The 23,374-nt window shown below is 56.2% G+C and overlaps 1 protein-coding gene across 1 annotated transcript in view; it reads right to left on the minus strand.

The window, feature by feature from the left end:
• Nucleotides 1–675: 675 nt before the first annotated feature.
• NDOR1 (NADPH dependent diflavin oxidoreductase 1) overlaps nt 676–23,374 on the minus strand; it is a 32,283-nt gene continuing 9,584 nt past the window's right edge. The window contains exons 7-14 of the mRNA XM_032766324.2: nt 23,067–23,188; nt 19,113–19,333; nt 17,392–17,499; nt 16,228–16,342; nt 15,125–15,271; nt 14,233–14,351; nt 8,306–8,400; nt 676–3,286 (exon numbers count right to left, since the gene is read on the minus strand). Coding sequence (XP_032622215.1) covers nt 3,142–3,286; nt 8,306–8,400; nt 14,233–14,351; nt 15,125–15,271; nt 16,228–16,342; nt 17,392–17,499; nt 19,113–19,333; nt 23,067–23,188 — 1,072 coding nt within the window. The 3' untranslated portion in view covers nt 676–3,141. The remainder of the gene's footprint in view (nt 3,287–8,305; nt 8,401–14,232; nt 14,352–15,124; nt 15,272–16,227; nt 16,343–17,391; nt 17,500–19,112; nt 19,334–23,066; nt 23,189–23,374) is intronic.

Raw genomic sequence — 23,374 nt, forward strand, 5'->3', positions numbered from 1 at the left:
GTATGTGAAATACTCAACCAGGGAGCATTGTATTTCTTGTATTTCCTCCAAAGGGACTGGCCAGGCTGCTGCTATTCTTTTATCAGCTCTTGAAATCCTCTGCATAGGGTGGGGGCCTCGTCAGGTGAGGAAGAGAATTTGTTAGATAGTGGGGTCTCATCACTTACCTCCTGCACCTCTCGGGGGTGTCCTCCTGGGGAGGAGGGTCCTGAGGTACCAGTAGCTGCTGATGTTGGTGGGTCCTTGTGAGGGCACCTATAAAACTGGTCACCATAAGGGGCTCAAGGGTTCCAAAACCCCACAGTGATGGAGCACAGAGGAAAGGAGTGGTACCCCAAGGGTGTTCCTACATTGGCTGGATCCTGAGGTCTCCTCCTAGGAGTATACCTCTAGGGAGAGAGGCTGGAATGGAAAAGTGGTGGAGTCCAAGTCCAAGAGGTGTCATCTCCCATATCCAGAGGGGAGCTACTGGTGTTGGTACTGGGGGCCATGTTGGTATCGGAGGTTGAGGCTTTGTAGCATCACCAGGGACTCTGGTTTGAGGAGGGGTGTTGGCACCAGCTGTCATCAGATGTTTGCCTGCGTGTGTGTTCTCTCTGCGTGCTGTCCTGACTCTAGCCAGAAAACCCATACAGCAGGATCTGATCGAATGGCCCAAGAAATCCACAGACTCGGTTCATAGGGAAGGCACATGATCAGGTTTACTGCCAACGAAGCACAGTCCCAGTGCCCTGGCTCAATGGTTACAGGTACACAAACACATGCATGCCCGTTGCAACGGACTAGCTCAGTCCATTAACCCCAGGCCAGCCAAAGACACTCCCTCTGATACCTTTTAATACATCAGTACGAACAAGTTACACACTCTTCCTCTGATGTAGTTAGTTGACACCCTCTGATGTAGCCAGTTACCTCCCATCACCTTGTACGTCTCTATCCAACACACTGTCATCCTGACCTTATCTGTAGGATGGGTTGGTGTGTTCCTGTTCTCTTTGGGGAATGTGTTTGGCATCGAGGTGTTCTGGTACCACCTTCCTGGAATATGCTTGTGTTTATATTCTTATGCCTAGCAGCACTCAGGAATGTGTGTTTCTGCAATATTAGCCCTGTTCTTGCCAGATTCTGTGAGCAGGGCCTGCCTCTTGCTCACAACTTAACTTTGCTTTATATCAGCAAAGTTTTGACTACTTTAGCCCAGGCCTCAGGCCTCATACCAGGCTTCCGATACATGGGCTTATGTTTCAGGCGCTCTTCCTACTACATCAGCAAGTAATCTTGGTCGATACCCCTCAGCAGAGGGGATTCAGATTCTTCCATGACTCAGGGATCCTCACGTGAAAGCAACCTGGTTGGTAATGATGAACTTGGACCCCGTTCCTGTGGGTGAGGCTATGCTGAGCAGTGCTGGAGATGGTACAGATGAACGGTTCGTGAGCTCTCTGTGGCTGTGGCCCTGAGAAGACAATACCGGAGCATGTATCTAACAGGATTTCTTTAAGCTGCCCCTCTATTTGGAGGGCTCTGATCCTGGGACTGCTTGCCAGAGGATTCCTGTTGGTCCTAGGGCAGGGAGAAGCCTGAGCAGTCTCCACAGCAGGACGAGAGGCCTCCTTGCTCCCCGGCATTAGAGGAGAGGAGAGGAGACTTTTCCCTTCGTTTGAGTCTCTCTTTCTGGTGAATGGGGCCTTTCCCTCCACTGACGTTTCAAAGTATCCTAAGCTGCACCATGAGCTCTTCGGGCACCGGAGTGCTCCCCGAGCAGCTACACCAGGGTTGGGGGTGGGGGGGGGGCACGGAAATCGGACTCCACAGGTCCCAGGGAATGCTTCATAAGTCTCCCCTCAGCTCCCTGGATCTGCTCTTGAAGCTGGAGCAGCCCCTATACTTGGGGGACGTGGGGCTCTCTGAAGTAGCGGAGGCAGCCGGAATGGTCTGTGACAGGTCTGGGTTTGGCCTAACCCATCTGGGGAAGGCCACCAACACACAGGGCCAAGGTCAAAGCAGGCCCTGATTACAAAGAAAGGGGCGGGGAACCCCCGAACACCCAAGTCTGTGCTAAATAACAAACAAAAGAAGAAAAGAAGAAAAGTGAGCTGTGCAGCTAACCAGCAGCGCCGTAGTGCTCCACCTCGAGCTGCAGACAGCTGGGAAGAAAACTGACTTGTGGTGGTGGGTGCACGCCTCCCTCTGGTCTTTGTACTGCAGCACGAGGATGTGTGGGGCACAGGCACTGCTTCCAGCCCCATTTCTGCCAGCAGGGACCCGTGTGCCAGCACCCCTGAGCCTAGGAAGGGGTTGGGCATGAGCGTCCAGTGAAAGCACTGGCTACCTTCGCCGGGAGCCCTGCACACAGCTGTTGCTGAGAGTGAATGTGGCTCCTGAAGAAGTTCTCCCCACCCAGGTGCAGCTGGGCCCTGGCCAACTAAACCGCAGGCCCCCCTCCCCGCCTCCAGATTCCAAGTGCAGGTTCTGCATCCATTCACTGGGTTTGTGGCTCCACTGGACAGCAGCCCCCTCCCTCCGCCCCGTTTTCAACTGCCTGCATAGGACAGAACTGCATTGGAGGAAGCTTGGCTGCTGGCTCGGAGGTGATACAGGCCATTAGGGACTGGGCAGGGAACCAGTTACTTATGCCCCATTTAAACTGTCCTTAGTAGGTGTCGGCTCAGCTCCTGGAAGAGCGGGGAAGCTCACACGTCTCTGAGTCATGCGTTCAGGCTACTGGCAGACTCCGGAAGGTGAACTGGCATCAGTGACACCTGGTCCAAGTATTCAAGGACTCACTTTCTTCCCTACATGACACCACCACTCTGCAGCAGGAGGCAGACTCTCGGAGATGATACACTGGACACCATGGCCTTGTTTACGTGGTGGATGACTGGATATACTCGTGATTCTGCTACGGACTCAATTAACCTTGGGCAAGCCATTTCCCCCCTTTGTGCCTCAGTTTCCTCTCTGTCACCAGCAGGGCAACTGTGCTGGTTGAGACACCCTGGGACTGAAGTGTGAGGCTGACACAAGGTGCTGGTGGGTTTATTGGGTGTTGTCTGGGCCTGGACACTCCCACATAGCTACAAGCATTTGGCAGGCCGGGGGAATGGCCAGGAACAGGCTGTTCCAGGCTTGGCTCCAGGCTCATGACCAGGTTTCCATCTGGAAGCGACAGGATCTTTCCAAGGCTGTTAGATACTCCTCAGCTTCTGAGGGGGACAGGTCCCCTTCCAGTTGGAACACGGATTTTAGGGCTTCTGCTACTGCTGCTGGCATTTGCTTGGCATTTCTGGAAGGAAGAAAGTCTCTATTGTAACCGCAAAGCAGAACACAGGACAGTCTCAATACATGAGCCCCTCCAGCTCCCCCGTAAGGCCAGTTTTGTTCAATCCTATCACTGCTGGGGCCGGGGCAGGGCTTTCTCTGCAGTCCCCTCTGTTGCTTCTCCAAGGCTCCTTGCTGGGCTGGACACAGCTCTCTCTCACTAGCTACCTCTCCTGCTGCACAGCTGCGCAGTAAGGGTTGGTTTCAGCTTTGTTGGCCTGGTCCTGGGACCAAACCCAGCCTTGCTGTCCTGACCAGTACAAGGGCGAGCTCCATCGTAGCAACACTCAAGCCCTTTCTCCAGCCCTGCCGTGAGTACACAGCTATTCCCAGCAGGGCTCACCAGGCTCACTTTGATGCAGCCCATTGGCTGGCTTGTGGGCCAGTTCCTGTGGGGTGGCTTTATAACCACGCATGGCATCAAAGTGCCCCCGGGCACATCGCTGGACACAAGCCCCCTGCAGAGCAGCTTACGCTTGACTCAATGTGCTCGCCAGACAAGGGAGGGTCCAGCCCCCAGCAGGGAGTATACGCCCAGGGGTACTCAGTTAAGGCACATGGCTGCGAGACAGGGTTCCTGGGCATTAGACTCCTCGGAACAAATGGGGCAGCCTGTCCGGCTTTGCATTGAGGGAGGCCTGGGGGGCTCCCCAGATACACAGACCCAAACAAAACCTTGGGTTCCAAAAGCCGTTGTGTCCATTCCCTGGCAAACGGGGCCACTATCTCGGTTCAGCTCCAAGCTTAAGCCCTCAAAACCAAGGGCACAGCCACCTATGGAGTCATGACGCTCACCTCCCCCACATCACAAACCACAGCGTAAAGCCGTGCCGTTTCGTCACAGCGCAGCAGCCTTACAGTGGCCCTGTAGATTGTTGGGGTTTTCTGAGTATTATTTCAGTACATATACATCTATTGTCTTTACAGTGATTTTGATCACCAAGGATCTTCTCTGAAGGTGTTGGTTAAGTGGGAAATATCCCTCACTATTTAGTAACTGCTGGTGGAATATGATACCGGCGCATCTAGGGCTGCCACAGATCTTCTGTAGCGTGCAGAAGAGGGTCAGGATAGCAGGAGAGTGTTGGCTTGTTTGGAGTCTAGGGCTGCCCTTATAACTCACGTGGCTTTGGTTAGGCACCAGCGTGGATTTTGGCAGGCTGCCTACCAGCCCTATGGCCTGGATCAATTTGCTGACCACAGAGCTGAAAGGCCTCCTGAGACAATCTACACTGAATCAGTCAGTCATCCAGGTTGATATGCAGACTCCCAGGGTCCGGAGCAGAATGCCCATACAGGCAGGCATTCAGTGAAGACCCCTGGGACCATGGACAGGCTGTATGGTAGCACTGGATGACGACATTGTCTGCCTCTTACTATGAAATAAAGGTCCCCCTACGAGCTGGGTGAACCGTGATGTCCTGCAAGGCCGGAGAGATGAGCTCCGGAGGAGGATCTCAGGAGGGAGGTTCATGTCACTGTCTGGAACTTCAGATGTTTCCTGGACTTGCCCCGATGTCTGTATCCCAGGATGGGGGGCAGTCCTTTCTGCGGGACGCAATACCTTCCATCAGCCCTGCGCAGGAGTTAGCCACAGTCCTTTGCTGGCTCTACAGCCCTTCATTTATGGGTACGGCCACTGTATCCTCTTCTTTGGGCTCCAGGATGTCAAAGAGACTGTGGGATTTCTCTTGTATCTCAAACCATTCTGAGTCTAGGCCTGTGCAACTGTGCCAAGCAGCTGGTCAATGAACCTCACAATTTTAAATCCCAGCTGGGGGGTTTCTAAAAGATCTTTGCGAGTTCAAACAGGAATTAATTCAGGGTAGTCCTATGGCCTGTGTTCTACAGGTCAGAATGGAGGACGACGGTGTGACAGAATATACCAGGGGTGCCCAAACTTACTGAGCCGCCGAGCCACATACCACAATTTTCACAAATTCAAGAGCTGGGGCTCACCAGCCAGGGCTCAGGGCTTCTGCCCCGCGGGAGGCACCAGCTGGGGCTCGGGGTTTTGGCTCTGCTCCAGCTGAAGCCCCAAGGCCTGACAGGTGCGCCCCACAGAGCTGAAGCCCCGCCACCGCCCTTCTTGCTGGGCAGAAGCCCATACCCCACCACCCTGCTGCAAGGTAGAGGTCCCAAGCTCCCCACAGATCTAGTGGGTGGAGAATGGGTGGGAGTGGGGCTCCATAAGCCGCACTTTAACTGTAAAAGAGCTGCATGCAGCTCGCAAATCACAGTTTGGCCACCCCTGGAATATACCCATGTCCATTACTGTAATAATCTTTGTACACTGCAGGCCTGGCAAGGTATCATTTGAAAACTCTTAATTCGGTTGTCATTGTTGTCCTAGTAAAATGTGTGTGGTAACATCGTATGTGAAGTTGGAGGATTCCACTGTATGGTGTTACTCACACACGTTCCAAGTCTGGGAGTGGCCAAACCAGTTCCCAGGCTGACACCTCAGCCAGGTGTAAACAAGGTCAATGGGCTAAGTCAACCTGCTAAGTGGCCATCTTTAGCAGGAAAGAGGACCGGGTGAAAAATCTACATCTTAGCAAAGAAACAGCCTGGAGTTCCTGTCCACAGAGTCTGCCTGCCCCTGTGCTCCCAGCAGCACATGCTTCTCAAAGGGAGGACAGGACGATAAAGGGAAGGGGAGACACTCCAGTAGAGCCTCTCCTCCTCTCTCTCTTTCTGTGCATCGATTCACTGCACCAGAAGGAACAACAGAAGGAGCCGTTACACAGAAGAAGGGGTCCTGGCTTAAGGCATCTGGCCGGTAAGATTGTTGAGAGCATATGGTGAGAAAAACGTCACCTTGACTTTCACAGAGTTTGTTATGTTAGCCATTAGTTGCGTTTTATCATTATTTTGTCTTGTAACATTTCTGACTTTTATGCCTCATTACTTGTTTTCACTTAAAATCTATTTCTTTGTAGTTAATAAACTTGTTGTATTGTTTTAGCTAAGCCAGTGTGTTCCAGAACCTCCATCTCGGGTAACAACATTGGTGCATCTGAATATTTCTCTTCATACAATGACGGACTTTATATGAGCTTGTCTTGTCCAGGAGAGGGCTGGCAGCACATTTCTGGGGAAGGCCTGGGGCCGGGAGCGGGCAGAGGTCCCTTCAGTATAATGCAGAGCCTGGGTGTGCCTGGTACGCACAGCTGAAGCTGGGAGTGACTCACCTGCTGGAGGCTGTTTGTGAGCTGCAGCAACAGCAGAGCAGTGTAAAGGGCAGCTCACGTTAGAGGGCAGAGGTGACTCAGCTACTCACTGGTCTGGATTGTGCCCTGGGTATGTCGCAGCAGGGTTCCCGGCTGGCCTGGGAACCGATGAGTGTGTGTCACTGGGACACCTACCCTAGGGACTGTCGGGGTATGACTGGGCTCAGGTCAGAATTCGTGAGCACTAGGTTCTGGGCAAAGATCTAGGGGCGTTTCATACAGCTGCACAATGTTTAGCCAGCGACAAGGCTCACGAGTGTAACCTGGCTGTGACGGAAGGCAGGGACGGAGTCAGGCAGCACATGGAGGCCTGGCCAGGGGAGAGAGGCTGCTCCAGGAAGTCGTTCTCCCAGGTACTAACAGAGCAAGGCAGGAAACTCTAAGAAGCTAGGAAAGCTCCTATTCCTAAGCCACAGCACAGAGGATTGGCTCTGTCTGTCTGACATGGCGCCCTGACATGGGTTACTGGTGATTTGGAATTGGATTGGCTCTCCCATGAGATGGGACTTTAATAGCTTTCTTCTTTCCTGAAGATTACGTTGGGCTCTTCCTTTCCCTGGGCTGTACCCTGGGGACCCCAGAGGGCTCTGTGTGTATGGAGCGCCAGGTGGGCAGGCTTGGATGAGATACTGTGAGCTGCAGTACCACCGCTATGCTGGCGGGGATACTGATTGGCAAAGAGAAGCACACCCTCTGAAGGAACTGGCAGTGACCACCAGCGACATGTTGCCAAGGAGACTGGAAGTCTTAGGGTTTCGCTGGCTGTGTCTCCACTCCTGTAGTCCCACACAGCAATGGCGGCCCCCGCCGGCAGCTAGCAGATGTCCTCTCTTGTCTCGGATGTGGGCCACACCCTGTGCTCACTCGTGTCGTCTTCACCCTCAGCCAGATTAACGTAGCTTTGTTTGGGGCTGAAAGCCTCCGCTGGTGCAGGATGTGCCTGGGCACATGGACTGGTATATTGTGTGTGCTCTGCATTGGTTGACAATTGACTGCTGAGTGCCTGTCAAGGTTCTGGCTGTTTATTAGGCCCTAAGTGGGCTACGCCCCAGTAATCCCAGGGTGCTCGGGTGGAACTCACAGGGAGCTAGAGAGGGGGAAGACATTTTTGTGTCATCTCCTTAGTAATAATGCTGGTTAGCACTTGCAATACAGAGCCTCGAGTCACCACGGCTGGGGAACGGTATTCACGCTCTCTCCCCTGCGGGGACAATTGGAATCCGGTTTGCAATTGATCCCTGGCTCCCAGTCCCTTAGGCAGGTCCTCTGGCCATCAGCACAGTAGGTTCTGTTCGGGGAAATCCCTGGACTTCTGAGTTCTGTACGAGGTGCTCAGATAACATGAGCACGACCCTCAGAAATGTGTGTTCTCAGTTCATTAAATACTGCAACCACACAGGGAGAGGTGTGCAGGGCGGCTAACCCAACCGGCTGCTTCCAGCTACCAAACCCACCTACAGCTGTACCCGACCCCACTTCCTGCCAGCTTCTGAACCAGCAGGCTGTGCCAGTGGCAGGCTGTGCCCACTTCGTTCTACTAGGGCCTTGCCTGACAGCCTGTGCTGATGCCTGAGCTCTGCAAGGTCTTGCCCTGTTGGCTGGGGAAGCGATTCCCTGTCTCTTGCTCTTACATGAGGCACCGCTAGCCTGTTAATGGGAGGAAAGATGGTGCCCAATTATAACGTGAACCAGGCTCCAGCATCCAGACCTGCCGTGGGAGAGCAGCACTCCTGGTGCAGCGAGATACTCACCCCGCCAGGTAGATGTGAGCGTTCCCACGGCTCAGCAGATCCCATACCAGTCCTTGGTTCTCTCTAATTCGGTGCTGAACATAAATCTTCTCCTCCTACAAGGAAACACACACCCATGCTAGCCAGCAGCCATGTCCGGTTATTGACATAGATATCAGAACTAATGCACCTTGCCCATCCCTGGGGTGAGCGCAGATTGCACCGGTCAGTTATTTCCAGTGTTTCAACAGGCCAGTTTATACAATGCCCCCTTTGGACATCAGAGGGCATCAATCCAGGCCCTTTGTAGGCTCTACAGAACAAGGCCTTACGAGATCCTCAAGCTCACAGACAGATGAGGTCCAGAGGGGAGATGGGCACAGCAGAGGGATCACACATGGAGCTGAGTGGCTATCATAAATGGTTTCCTTTCAGGACACTGATCCCGTCCCTGCTCCTCCCCCGCAAGCAGCTGTTGGCATGGGAAGTGGTGCTGCCGGGCCATAAGTCAGAGAAGCTGCAAGGAGCAGGGTCCCTAGAAGCATCCCCTTCTCCCACAAGCCAGCGCCGAAATAAGCAGGCAGCACTGCACTTCTTTAGACAAGCCCAGCAAGGCATCCAGCCAGAGAGTCCTGCACCTGCCCGGGCTGCAGCTCCCCACCTCATCCAAAGTGCCAGTGTTTGAGACCATCCTGCCAGCAGCTGCACCATGGCCAACCCGGGCTGTGAACCCCACTGCCAGAATCTGCTCCAAACCCCATTCCCCTTTGGGCCTAGCGCTAGCTGGTGCAGTGGAGAAATTGGGCAGGCCTGGCCTGAGAGGAGGAGGCCAGGCTGACTAGGAGATTATCTGATTCAGTGCATCTCCTAAGCAGCCTCCCTCCAGCTGAGCTCCTATGGAGCATGGGGCTCTGATGCAGCTATGCCCACTGGAGACAGTCTGGCAGCTATTGCCCCAAGCACAGCAGGGCACTAGGATATCAGACATCTAACTGCTCGTGCTCCACCACTGCCTGCCTGCATGCAGCCTAGAGACACATCCAGGGGCCTGTGGGCCACTGGGTGAGGGAGAGCATCTCCCAAGGGTTCCCGCTCTGCCATTGGAGAGGGCTGGAATGACCTCAGTGGAGTTGGGTGGACACTGGGTGCACCTCTCAAACCTGCCAAGGGTCTTTGGCATTGGAGACATAGCTGGGTGCAAGCCCAGGAGATTGCTGTCTTTTGCCCCTTTAGTCTAGCCCTGTAATGGTTTCTGCTTTCAGCAGGGAGGCTGGTGTGGGCAAGATCCCCTGTCAGACGTCGCTGGCTCAAACACCCTCAGTGGTTTCAGTAACATTCCCCCAGCCACTACAGGGCACCCTGCAATGTCACACTTCAGAGAAATGGAGCAAGAAAATGGAAAGCAAAAAGGAATTCAGGAGAGCTGGCAGTTCCTCAAGGAGACAATATTGAAGGCACAACTGCACATTATTCAGATGCGAAGGAAAAATAGGAAGATTTGTAAGAGGCCAATATGGCTCCATCAGGAGCTCTTTAACGACCCGAAAATCAAAAAGGAATCCTACAATAAGTGGAAACATGGCCAAATGGATAAGGAAGAGTACAAAAGAAAATAGCATAAGCGTGTAAGGGCAAAATCAGAAAAGCTAAGGCACAAAATGAGTTACGCCTGGCAATAAGAAGTTCTTTAAATACATTAGGAGCAAGAGAAAGACAAAGGAAAGTGTAGGTACTCTACTTAGCGGGGAAGGAGTGGTAACAACTGATGTTACCAAGAAAGCTGAGTTCCTTAATGCCTATTTTGCTTCAGTCTTCACTGAAAAGATTAATGACGATTAGATACCCAATAAAATTAATACTGACAACTAGAGAAAAGCCCAGAGCTGAGCGCTTGAGTAGCTTGGCTTGTCAGGGAGTGACACCCAATTGGCACAGGTAAGACTACCTCACGCTGAAGGCAGATGGCACCAAGGTGGCACACAGCTCTGGTGCCCCAAGAAGTGTCACAGACTTTCCCACCTTGGCAGCAGGGGGCAGATTCTGATCAGCTCCTGAGAGGCCCAGCTTAGGACAGGCTCTCTGAGCATGGGCACTCATACGAGTTACCAAGCTCCCAACGGGCATGGACCGTGTATCAGCAGAGAATTCTGCACAAGCTGTTCCTTTAGGCCACATTTCCTTGGAGACAGTGTCAAATAATGGCATCACTACTATTCGCGGCGCATCAAGTTTAAGGGTGCTCTACCTTCCTGGGCCCCACAAGGGCATCTTTCATGGACTTCTCATCCCCATCACAGACAGATCTATCTACCTCCACTCACAGCACGAGACAGGAGAGTTTCAAGCAGGGGACTGGACTAGATGATCTCCTGAAGTCTCCTCCAACCCTAATCTTCTATGATTCTAAGCACAGATACAAATCCAACCCTCGTCCCCTCCCAAAGGAGCTATAAAATATCTGACCACAGAGGAACATCAAGGCCTGCCAAGGTTGGGCTGAGCCCAATTCAGAGAGGTTTAAAAAATACTTCAAAGTGATCCGACAGTTATAATTCACCTAGATTTTCAGAAATGTTCTCAGCTGGCCCCTCACAAGAGACTGTTAAGGAAAATGATCAGGAGGTAAAAGGCAAAGTTTTGCTGTGGCCTAAAAGCCAGCTCCATGACAGGAAAACAAAGATCTGTAGCGAAAAGCCTGAAGAGGTGATGTCCCAGGGCTAGTGTTGGGAATGCTGCTCTCCTGGATTAATGAAGATGGGGAGGAGAAAGCAGACAGGAAGTGGGTGACACACACTGATGACACTGGGTTGCTTTGGCCTTCTCTCCTATGAGTTTATGGGAGAAGGCTCGGTCTCTGGGTCTGCTTTCCACTCCTCTGGAGCAGTGGGGTCCACCTATTCCTCTTGCGGTCAATTAATCAGAGAAATGTAAGAGTCCAGTTGGATATTTGCTCTACTTTTAATCCAAGGGTTGGAGGGGTTTAAGATACCTTCATAAAATCAGTGACACATAAAGAAAGGAAAAACTGGGCCAGTTAAGAGAGCTGGAAATGAGTAATTAACCCTTCACACCTTATTCAGCAGATAGCAGCTCCAGAGTTAGCATGGGACTTTTTGCCTGGCTGCCTTGCTTTGGGATTTTCAAGGTGGTTTTACGTTTGGCCACCACAGCTGTGCTGCTTAGAGATGACTGGGACAAGAGACCCGAATGGAGAGAAAATGCAGCCCAGGAAAGAATGGAGAAACCAGAACAAGGTGGCCCAGTGCTCTGGGCAAGAGGTGGCAGGAATTGCAGCTGTTGTGCAGCTCGCAAAGGTCTGCTTCAGTCTTCCCCAGAGCCCTCCCATATCAAGGTCAAAGGGCAGCTTGGAGATGGCTGATTTAAGCAACTGACCTACTGAGCTGGGCATGGCAGCAGAGAGGGTTAGCTTTTCCTGTTTGCTCCTTTATTAACGTGGCAACCTCCAACCCTTTGAGGCCTTTTAGCTACCACATTTTGCTCCACCAAAGCTGATTAACACCATACCTGGGCTGGGTTCCTACTTGTGTGAGTACCATGCTCAGATACCCTCCTGCTTCTACCAGCCCCGTTCTGACGGGATGGTTACACGACATTTCCGCTGGTGACCTCCCGCATGCAGCACTGGCACTGAGAGCAGCCGGAGACCCCCGCAGAGCAGAGACTTTAACCACCAGCTCCCAGGAGGACTCCACTCCGCTACATTTGTTCCCAAAGGGAGACAGTGAAAACAGCCACTACCGAGCACAGCCGGACTAAGCCTACGATATACTGCTATTACCCCACCTGGCCTCTGGGTGGCGCTCGAGCCCCATGGGAGCTGTTGCAGGTGCCCAGAAAGAGATGGAAAAGAAGCCTGGGGCAGGTGGACGGGCAGAGCGCTGCGGGCAGGGCTGCCTGTCGCGGGGCTGGCTCTGCCAACTGGGGGTGTCTCTGCAGCTTTAGCTGACTTCATACCCCAGCACCTGCAAACAGCCCAACCATGTTTGATGGGATCAGACCAGATGGGGGGGGGGGGGTCCACTCTCAATCGTAATATGTTCATGGGACACCAGCATCATCCCAGCCCCCTCACTCCCCTCCCCCGGTGACACCCGCATCAGCCCAGGCCCCTCACTCCCCTTCCCTGGCCTGGTGATATCTGCATCAGCCCAGCCCCCTCACTCCCCTCCCCCAGCCTGGTGATTTCTGCATCACCCCAGCCCCCTCACTCCCCTCCCCCGGCCTGGTGACACCGGCATCAGCCCAGCCCCCTCACTCCTCTCCCCTGGCCTGGTGACACTGGCATCAGCCCAGTCCCTCACTCCCCTCCCCCGGTGACACCGGCATCAGCCAGCCCCCTCACTCCCCTCCCCTGGCCTGGTGATTTCTGCATCACCCCAGCCCCCTCACTCCCCTCCCCCGGCCTGGTGACACTGGCACAGTCTTTGGGCTCTTGCTCAGCATCCCCCTGCTCACTGCCAGCACCTCTCAGGGCTGAAGTGTGTCACCAGCAACGTGTGTGCGGGGGCAGGTCCCACTTAAAATGCTGCCCCAATGCGGCTGCACCACTGTAGCACTTCAGTGGGGATGCTCCTAGAAGACAGGAGAGTGTCTCCCGTCGTAGGTTCAGTACTCGCCTCCCAGAGGCGGGAGCTAGGCCACGGGGAGAAGCCGACACAGCGCTGTGTCCACTGGGGGATACCTCGGTATAACCACGCCACTCGGGGGGGGGGATTTTTCACAGCTCTGAGCGACACAGTTATGCCGCTCTCAGTCCGTACTGTAGACCTGGCCTCGAATGACTGGGAAAGGGAGGTGTCCAGGGTGCGTGGGAAGCAGAGGCCCCTGCAGGCCACAGGAACCCTGCAAAGGCTGTCGCAGGGCCTGAGGGGGGTGTAGCTTGTGCTAGGGGCAGCAGAATGGTGGGGACCTGCAGCTGACAGCGCCAGCCCCTCACAAGCAGCAGGAACGCCCTCCCTGAGTGCTGGGCCCGTCTCTCAGATGGCCCAACAGAGAAAGAAAAAGGTCCGGCAGGGTCTCAGTCACCTGCTAGCCAGGGGCAGATGCCACAGGTGAGCAGGCAGCAGCAAGGTGCAGGGGCAGTGCCCTGGGGAGAAGCTCAGTGCCATTACCTAGCTGCAGGAATCCTGCCCAGAGGCCTCTCCCAGGACAGCTCCAGTGCCCCCCTTTCAAACAGCCTCTGGCTAGAAGGGGTCCCCAGTGCCCCAGGCAGGCCCCTCCTAGCCTTCTCCTGCCAGGGAGGGCTCCTTCTCTGAGGCTGCAGGTCCCCCCCGCGTGCCATCCTCTTGCTGCACCTAACACTCTACCCGTCCGGCACACACAAAGTGGAGTACAGCTCCCCGGTGAGGACGTGCACTGGCTGGTAATACGTCACCATGCTCCCTTCTGCCTTGGCCCTGGAGGGGGGCTTTGGAAATGGAGGTTGTGCACAGGATGCATTTCCACTGAGCGTCCAGGCTGATCCTCGACTTCATCTCTCTCAGGACTCACCTCCTCCCCTTCCCACACCGCGGGTTTAACAACAGAAATAACACGACCTCCCCTCCACCCCCGCTGTCTGCCGTCCCAGCCTGCAGCAGGGACAGCTTGCTTCGGTATGGGGGAGGCGACGTGACCCGATGCAAGGGGCTCTCTTTGTAAAGAAAAGCGAAGGGCACAGGGAGGGGGGCCACGGTGCTGGTCGAAGTCCGGGACACATCAGGCTGCAGTTCTAGTTTGGATGCAAGGCCCCCCCGGCCCTGACCTGTGTCCTGCTCCAAGGTGTCTGCCATTTAGCAAAGAGCCCCTGCCAGTCTGCAGCGGGGGTGTGTGTGCTCTGCCCATCACCCAGCAATGGGACTCAGCAAATCCGTCCCACACTGAGAGCCCGTCACAGGGCACCGGCCCCTGTGCACCCGCCGGCGGCTGCTCCTTGCACAGTTACTGACCTGGTCCCTGGAGAAGGCTGTAAAGAGAGTCAAGTGCCCGCTCTTCACCAGCTCCTGCCACTCAGCCCCGCAGTAAAAGTCCTTGGATTTCTGGCGGCAGCCGAAAAATAAATAGTTCCCTGCAGAGAAACCGAAGGGGCACGTTGGAGACAGGGCTGTTGGTGGGATTCCACGGATTGCCGTTCGGACACAGGCCGCTCTGAGCACGTACAGCAGCCCTGCGTCTGACACTGGCCCTCGCTCTGGCCTGCCTTGCCCTGCTCTTTGCCACGGGGCATAGGATAACTGACCAGCCCCCTTCTCCAAACGGCCCAATGGCAGGAGCCCCCCGCCCTGCCGCCAGCCCGGGGGCCTCCCACCAGGGATTCCCCCCACCCACAGCCTAAAGGGACATCAGAACTTCCCCTCCATGGGCAGAACATCCACCCTCCAGTCTGAGGGGGCCCCTCTCTCCCATGGGGCCCACGTACCAGAGATCTGCCTCACAGGGCCTGAGCTCCAGAGACCCCACCTGTCCCACCTCTGCTTCAGAGGCCTTGTGCAGTTGCTACATCCCCACACCCTAGAGCAATTTATTCTGCTCCACTGCTTGTGCCCGATCTGAACCTCTCCCTGTCCTGGGGGCACCCCTCCCCTTACCCTGGGGCGCAGCCTGCCCACTGTCCTGGGGGCACCCCTCCCCTTGCCCTGGGGCGCACCCCGCCCACTGTCCTGGGGGCACCCCTCCCCCTGCCCTGGGGCGCAGCCTGCCCACTGTCCTGGGGGCACTGCTCCCCCTGCCCTGGGGTGCATCCTGCCCACTGTCCTGGGGGCACCCCTCCCCCTGCCCTGGGCACACCCTTCGGCGGCAAGGAGGGGGCCTGCAGGAATCATTCCTAGGTGAGCTCCTCACCTTTCCTGCCGTGTGCAACACGCTCTTGTATGGCTGCTCTGAAGGGTGCCACTCCCGTGCCAGGGCCAATCATGATGATAGGGGTGTCTGGCTCCATAGGAAACTTCATCCCTCCTCTCTTCACCCACAGAGGAACCCGGACGTCCTCTGCAAAAGGACCAGGCCAGGTACAGTCATGCCTCAACCACGGCAGGCCCTAGAACTGCAACTGCCATGTAAGCGGCAGCCGTCCGCCTGGCAGAGCACTGCCCTGGGAGCAGCTCGGTCTTGTGCCAGCCAACCACTATCCTGTGCTATTGGGAGAAATACAGACGGAGCAGAGAAAGAAACGGCAAGTCATGGGCCTGAGGAAGCCGCTAAGTGCTGCAGCCCTGTGGACACGCTCAGGGCGTTTGGAGAGATGGACTAAATACAACCCCATCGTTCTTCCATCCATGAAGCCAAATCTTCACTGTTCTACCAGGCGCTGGCGGGAACCCCAGAGACCATGGGAGTGGCACAGCAGGGAGCATCCGCAAGGCCAGCTCCTTGCATAGACCGGGCCCCGGTGGGTTGGAGAGGCAGAGGTGGAGGAGAATCAGTCACCCTGATGATGGCGTTCGGGGCGGCAGGATTGACCACTGTGAGAGCAGTGGGGGAAGGTCCAGCCACCCTGACAAAGGGATGGCTTCCTACCACCCCTCTCCTCCCCGGGGATCCCTGTGACGGAGCAGAGGGCCACACCCCTAGGGAGGGACAGGGCTCCCTTGAGATGGACAAAGATGATGCTTTTAAGAGAAACACTCGCCTGCCCAGTGTCAGTGCAGGACCCTGGAGGCTAGACTCAGCACTTGTTTCGCAGCAGGGTTCGGAAGAGGGAGAGGATCTCGGGGACAGGACGGATCAGGCAGGCAGAGAGGGGCTGCGTGCCCGGGGGAAAGCAGGGCAGTCAGTGCTGGGTCACTGTTCACAGAGTGGAGGAGGGAGGCAGGGCATTCGGCCTCTTGCCGAGCTAACCTGTGCCCAACTCCATGCAGGCTCTCTGGCACAGAGGGGGGCATGCCCCTGGCCTAGGGGCAGTGGAGCACCCAGAGCTCTGCCTGTGATACCGAGTGACCAGTTACCTTGTTGAGGGCGGAGGGATGCCAGCCAGGTAGAGCAGAGGCCACGTCGGGGTTTGCTGAGGCGTGTCTTGTACTGCACCACAGCCAGAAGGATCTGGAGTCTGTTGGGGAGAGCCTGGGTGCAGAAAGGTGCAATGTCAAACAGCGTGGACCCAACACGCCCACCGAGCCAGCCAGGCCCTCCCGACTAACACCATGGAAGAGCAGGGCAAAGTCCTGTGCATCTCCACAAGGGGCAACTGGCCTAGCCAGAGATGAGCGCAGTGGGGGTGGTGCAGAACCAGAGGGACCGACGGGCTCAGCTGATGCGGCCGGAGATGGGACACGGGAGTGGCTGGAGCACTGGTTTGCAGGAGTGGGCCAGTGGTCTGACTGGGGAGGCAGTTCCTGGGCCCGGTGCTCGCCCCACCCGGGAGGTACTTCCTAGCCTGAGGCTGCCATTTTGGCAGCAGAACAGGGAATCCCTCTTTTCAAAGCTCACCTGACCCGCCAGCTCCCTGCATGCAAGGAGCGCCCCGGATGCAGGAGAGAGTCCTGGCAGAAGCCGTCTTGAAACAGCTAGACTGAGAAGACATGCCAGTCCCAAAGGCTTAAGAACCCCAGGACAGAAGGGAAAATCCTACTAGCTACTGGGCAACTCTTCAGCTCCCGTTCATGCTCTCGCTCCCCCGTGGGACAGGCGCCTGAGTGCCATCTACTGGTGGCAACAGGCAGCGACTACACCAGCTGCCGTACATGAACCATGCTGGCACTACACCACCACGGTCTCACCCATATCCAGAGTGCAGGGTGGCCCAACAGTCCCCACCTGCGGCACGCCCAGGCCAGACACCCCTCACCTAAACGCAGCCCTCGGTCCATAGGGCAGGGGAAATAGCAGGGTACATTCCTTTGGCTACATCCAAACTCCCAGGGGCTCAGGAGTGAGGAAATATGAATGGCCAGAGCTGGAGGTTGGTGCCTATAGGGAACTGGCCATTCAACAGTCTCCACAGCAAGGCGTGGAGCCTGTGAGAGCTGTGGAGTCTGCAGGATACAGGAGCAGACAGCTCCTTCCTCTCTGGGCACTGTTGGGGTCCCAAACGAAGAGCCTTCTTCGGGCAGTGAGTTGTTAGCCCTAGCCCAGCGACTACGTGGGAGAACAGGAACGCTGGAGCTCCTTACCAGCATGGAGGAGGCGATGGAAAAGGCACGGGGCTGGATACGGGGGATGAGGTCCAGCAGGTAGTCAAGAGGAACAGCACAAGTGGTGTGAGGGAAATCGCAGAGGACCTGGAAACATCAAAGAGATGTGAAAAAGGAGGACAGGACCAGGGAGATGGTCTGCCCTTCCTTCGGGATGGGCCTATGAAGAGAAACCCCTGAGCCTGGCAGAAGCAGCCCTTTACTCAGCTGTCCAATGCTGGTAATGACACAGCCTTTCAGGAAGGATGTTGATAAACTGGAGAGGGTTCAGAGAAGAGCCATGAGATTGATATGAGGATTAGAAAACCTGCCTTGGAGTGACACTCAAGGACCTCAATCTATTTAGCTTAACCAGTCAATAAGAACCTAACTGGGGAACAAATATGTAATAATGGGCTCTTCGATCCAGCAGAGAAAAGTGTAACATGGCCCAGTGGCTGGAAGTTGAAGCTAGACAAATTTGGCCTGGAACTAAGGTGGACATTTTTAACAGTGAGAGTCATTAACCTTTGGAACAACGCACCAATGGTCATGGTGGAGTCCCCATCACTGGCTATTTTCGTATCAAGGTTGGATGTTTGTCTAACAGATCTGCTCCAGGAATGATTGTGGGACAGGTCTCTGGCCTGTGCAAGATGATCACGCAGAGTCAAGAGGAGATGATCACAATGGTCCTTTTTGGCCTGGGAGTCTCTGACTAGACACACATGGCTACCACTCTGTTCTCCTGGAAGGCAACCTGTGAGCGGGGCAGTCTGCGGCCACATCCATGGCACTGGTAGGCCCTCCAGATGTGCTTGTGCTCTGCCCACCTCCACACCAGAGCCCTCCATAGGCTCCCAGCGCTTGCCTCCTTCTCAGAGTGCTCCGCACCGAGGTACTGTGGAGAGCAGTATGTCCAGGACACCATTTCAGCACTGGGGCACCAACCTTGCTGCAGATGTCTAGGGCTTCCTCGCCAAACTGTCTAAGCCAATAAAGAAGGTTCTTTTCTTGCCCTTCCTCCCCTGCATTAAAAAACCTGGGAAATTCCATAGGAAAAAAATGTGTGTGAAGGGAACAGCAAAGTTGCAAATTAAGTCCAAGTCAGGGAATGTCCAGGTCCCGGTGTCTTTGTTCGTGTGCATTACACCCCAGGTCTTTCAGCCCAGGACCACGTGCATCCTCGTTCAGTGCCCAGCTAGGACAGTGGGAGGTGAAGGAGATGGGACTCATCGTGAGAGAGCCCTTAGCCCTCCAACAGGGTAAGGAAGTGGGCTGGGGGCTGTGCCAGCGAGGAGAGGAGCAGGGGGAAGTAATCACACGCAAGGAGGGCACAGCCTAATCCAAGACACTAGGATGACCCCCACCACTTTCTCTTGTGTTTCCTCAACTCCCCCTCATCCCCAGAAAGAGCCCAACTCTCCCTAACACACCCCTCTGCAGCCCTCCTTGGCCTCCAAGGGCTGCCTGGGACTCTGCTCTTGGCTGTTACAGGGACTGCGTCGGGACACCCTTCTCCATGAGGGCCGACCTGCTGCCCAGCCAGGGGAAGGGTGGAGCAGACACATGGTCCTTACCGACCCTCACTGTAAAACATCTGTGCCTACTTCATTTCCAGCTTCAGAGAGCGGGGCAAGGCCAAGCAGAGCCAAGAACTCAATGCAGCTCCCTACAGAAAGCGCCCACTGTCCCCTGGCAGGTTCCCCCAGCTGCCCTACCTCTAAGGTGGTCCTGCGGGGCCGGTTGCAGTAGCTGTAGAGCTCCTCCTGGCCCTGTGCAGAGCTGAATTCCTGTAGCTTCTCCCGCTCCAGTTCGTTTGGCGAGAACCAGGACAAGAGCTCGAAGAAAGAGCGACGGGGAACACAGCAAATGTCCAGGTAGCAGGCGACCAGGTGCTGGATGGTGCATGGCTGCGGCAAGTGGGCAGGAAGGGGGGTTCCTGCAAGGGATGGCATGAGGCCAAGACAGCTCTTGAGACTGGCGCTGACCCAAGTATGGGGCAAGAAGCCTGGCTGCACAGCTGCCCGAGGAGCTCCCTCCCACCCCGCCTAGGGCTGCCTCAGCTCAGAGCCCGTCTGGAGCCGGAGAGGCTCTGCAATAGCAGAAGACACGTACGGTGCAGCGTGAGTGATGCTGCAGCTGGCTGAAGTGGGTTTAGTGGTTCCTAGGGGAGCCCAAAGCAAAAGTAACTGAGTCACCCCAGCGAATGGATTTGCCAGCCCAGTCGAACCCAGTGGAAGCTCCCCAGGACAAGTGACTTACCTGAGCTGTAACTGGTGCTTCGAGCTGTGGGTGCAGACGGGTGTTGCACTCAGGTGCGTTTGCACTTTGCGTATGAAGAGTCGAAGACGTTTTTCCTACAGCAGACTCCGTTAGGGCAGCAGGTCTCCTTGTGACCCCGCCCCAGTCTATATAAGGGCGGCACCAACCCAACCCCCCTCAGTTCTTTCCCTCGAGAGAGGCAGACTAGGACGCCAGTGACGAGGGCTGGAGGGTGGGTCGTAGAACCCACGTCTGCATCCACAGCTCAAAAAACAACTGCTGCAGGAAAACCATCTCTGGCTCTCCATGCGCTAGGTGCAGACACACCTGAGTGCAAGGCACATCTGCAACCGCATGAGGAACCGGCCACAGCATTGTCCCTGTCAGCTGGCGGAGCCCTCACTGCTCCCCTCCCCCGGCCACCCCGTGCAGCCACCACTCCCTTCCCTGGCCACCCTGCTTGGCCGCAGCCACCGCTCCGCTCTGCTCCCCCTCGCCCACTCCCCCCAGGCCACCCTGAATGGCCACCCCTCCCCTCCACACCCGGCCAGCCCTCCCCAGCCACTCCATGTGGCCACCACTCCCCTGCCTCCCCTTTCCCACCCCGCGTGGCCACCGCTCCCCAGCCCCTCCCCCTTGCAGCCCATAGCCTGAGATGGGGGAGGTTGAAGTGCTGCAGAGAAGAGTGGGCGCTGACACACAGTAACGGTGATTTTCTTAGCTGTCTTGTGTCTGTGAATCTCACTCCAGATGCATGGGCACCTCCGGGATGTGAGAGGCTAATCTCTCACCAGCAGGGTCTATTGGCCTGTGACCTGCAATCCTTGTGCCTCTTCCGCCTGGGGGCTTGTGGAGCAGAGTAGCCCAGCCTGTCTCTCAGTCCCCTGGCTAGTTCAGAACACCAGCAGAGATGGACGATGAAAGGAGCAGGGCCGGAGGGCAGGCTGGGGGGCCATACGGCCAAACGACCTCAGAGCAGCACAGCTACTGGAAGATCTGTCTCCAAGTTTCTCTCTGGGTGGGTTCCCACTTGTGGTGGCTAGATACACCTACCCAACCAACAGGCGGGAGCAAGGATCGTGGAATTGCTCTCCTGAGCCCGGATCCGGGCACTAATGTATTGTCACAGTCTGCGCTGGGTTCTGGGTAGAGTCTAGCCCTCTGGAACAGCATCCCAACAGGGCTTGTGGGGGGCAAAGAATGAATTCGCTTTAAGCAAAAGGTGGACAAGTGTCTCAGTGGATTGCATGATGGGATTGCTTGTCATGGCGGGGGCAGGGCTCAAACCAGAAGGGACCTGGCTGCTGTCTTATGTACCTGAAACTCACACATCAGGTCCTCAGCTGGGGGACGCTCCCGTCCCCACCCTGTACTCTGGGGTTTGTTTCTTTCCTCCGAAGCACGAGGACCGGCCCTCGTTGGAGATGCAACACTGGGTGGGGAGGGCCAGGGCTCTGAGCTTGTTCTCTCTCAAATGCTTAGCTGGCTGGATCCTGCTCACCCTGCCCAGGGCCTAGCTGACTGCCCTACGTGGGCTTAGGAAGGAATCTCCCCCCAGCTCAGACTGGCAGTGATCTTGAGGGTGCCTGAGTGCAGGTCACTCCTAGGATTATCTAGGTGAATCTCGTCTATTTCCTTGACATTGGTGCACCTGGCCCCTGCTGTTCTCTGCCTGTGGCTGTGCTGCTTTGGTCTCATCGCGGTGCTGGGGGCAGACTACGTATGTTGCTGGTCTGTCACCCACAGGGGATCAGAGCAAACGAGCTGGAGACCCCTGCTGCCCTTACATGCTCTGTAGCTGCTCTGCACACTCCCAGCACAGGAGCGCTCTCCTGAGGCAAGCTGAAGAACTGGCTGGCTCCAGCTGCTCGGGCCCTGACTCCCGACCACCGGGCAAAAGTTGCACTAAACACATGGCAATGGGCCGGGCTGCCCAGGGTGGGTCTTGGAGCGGGCGGCGATGGGCCGGGTTGGCTGGGGCGGGTGCCAATGGGCCGGGCTGGGTCTCTGAGGGGGTGGCGATGGGTCGGGCTGCCCAGGGCGGGTCTCGGGACAGGTGGCGATGGGCCGGGCTGGGTCTCGGAGCAGGTGGCAACGGGCCGGGCTGGCCGGGGTGGGTGGCAATGGGCTGGGTCTCAGGGCGGGCGGCAATGGGCCGGGCTGGCCGGGGTGGGTCTCTGGGAGGAGAGGGGCTGGCCCAATATTGATTTCTGGGGCGCTTATGAAAGACAAAGAAGGAAGACGAGCTCCTGGGGTCTCGCTGGAGGAGCCAATGGTGCCTCCTCGGGCTGAAGTGCTAGACCAGAGGGACAGTCTGGGCTGGTCCCCAAGTGACGCCTGTTGGGGCAGTCCTGGACCTTTGGGAGGAATGTGTCTGGGTGTTCCTGCGGCCCCCACACTGAACCCCTGGAGCTGACACAGGCAGTAAAGCAAGGGGCCTCCAGAGGGCAGGCGCCTCCCGACAGGTCAGCTCTGAAGAGAGGCTCATAGACTCATAGACTTTAAGGACCATTAAGAACTTCTAGTCTGACCTCCTGCACAATGCAGGCCACAGAATCTCACCCACCCACTCCTGTAACAAACCCCTAACCTATGTCTGAGTTATTGAAGTCCTCAAATCGTGTTTTAAAGACCTCAATGTGCAGAGAATCCTCCTGCAAGTGACCCCATGCCCCACGCTGCAGAGGAAGGCGAAAAACCTCCAGGGCCTCTGCCAATCGGTCCTGGAGGAAAATTCCTTCCCAACCCCAAATATGGCGATCAGCTAAACCCTGAGCATGTGGGCAAGACTCACCAGCCAGCACCCAAGAAAGAATTCTCTGTAGTAACTCAGATCCCACCCCATCTAACATCCCAGCACAAGCCACTGGGCATATTTACCGCCAATAGTCAAAGATCAATTAATTATCAAATTAGGCTATCCCATCATACCATCCCCTCCATAAACTTATCGAGCTTAGTCTTAAAGCCAGATATGTCTTTTGCCCCCACTGCTCCCCTTGGCAGGTTGTTCCAGAACGTCACTCCTCCGATGGTTAGGGTGCTGTGATGCCGCAGGTGGAGACCACTGAGCTCTGTCTCATGGCCCCAGTGCCAGGGGGAACTGAGGGGCCCGCTCTGCCCGTCATGACCTCAGGAGGGGGAGGGCGAGGACGCAGGCTAGACACTGCTGGTCAAATCCCGATCTCTCACATCTGGAGTGGGACCACATGGCCAGCGACTGGAAGCCCAGAGGAGGGAGAGAGCCCCTCGCTGCTGTCAAGAGACAGAGAAGGACAGCCAATCCATCAGTGGCTGACTAGCTCTCCTGCAATCTCCCAGGCTCCAAAGCCCAAGAAAGCAGAGACCGGAGCTGGAACAGAGCCGCTGAATGGCAGAGAGAGGAAGGAGCCGGGAGTGGGGGAGCTTACCGGGCTCAGAGGGCTTCAGCACGAAGCATCTGTCTGGATCCAGGCGCAGGAGCTGGCAGAACTGCTGCACGTCCTCAGGGGCATTCCGGGGCTGGATCATCACCACGTCTCCCGCACTGTACCTGCAGAGCACGTCCCAGCTGAGCATAGCCCCTGGGCATCCCTGCTGCGAGCTCCTCCCGCACAGCCACCCACAGCAGAGGGAGGGTGGGAGAGAAGCTCACAGGCCCCTGCAGAGGGTGGGGTCTGAAAGTGGGATTGCCAAGCAGTGGGAGGAAGATGGAAGCCTGTTCCTCACGGCAGGCCCC

Source organism: Chelonoidis abingdonii, chromosome 24, assembly GCF_003597395.2.
Source record: "Chelonoidis abingdonii isolate Lonesome George chromosome 24, CheloAbing_2.0, whole genome shotgun sequence".
In the NCBI taxonomy this organism is placed as follows: domain Eukaryota; kingdom Metazoa; phylum Chordata; order Testudines; family Testudinidae; genus Chelonoidis; species Chelonoidis abingdonii.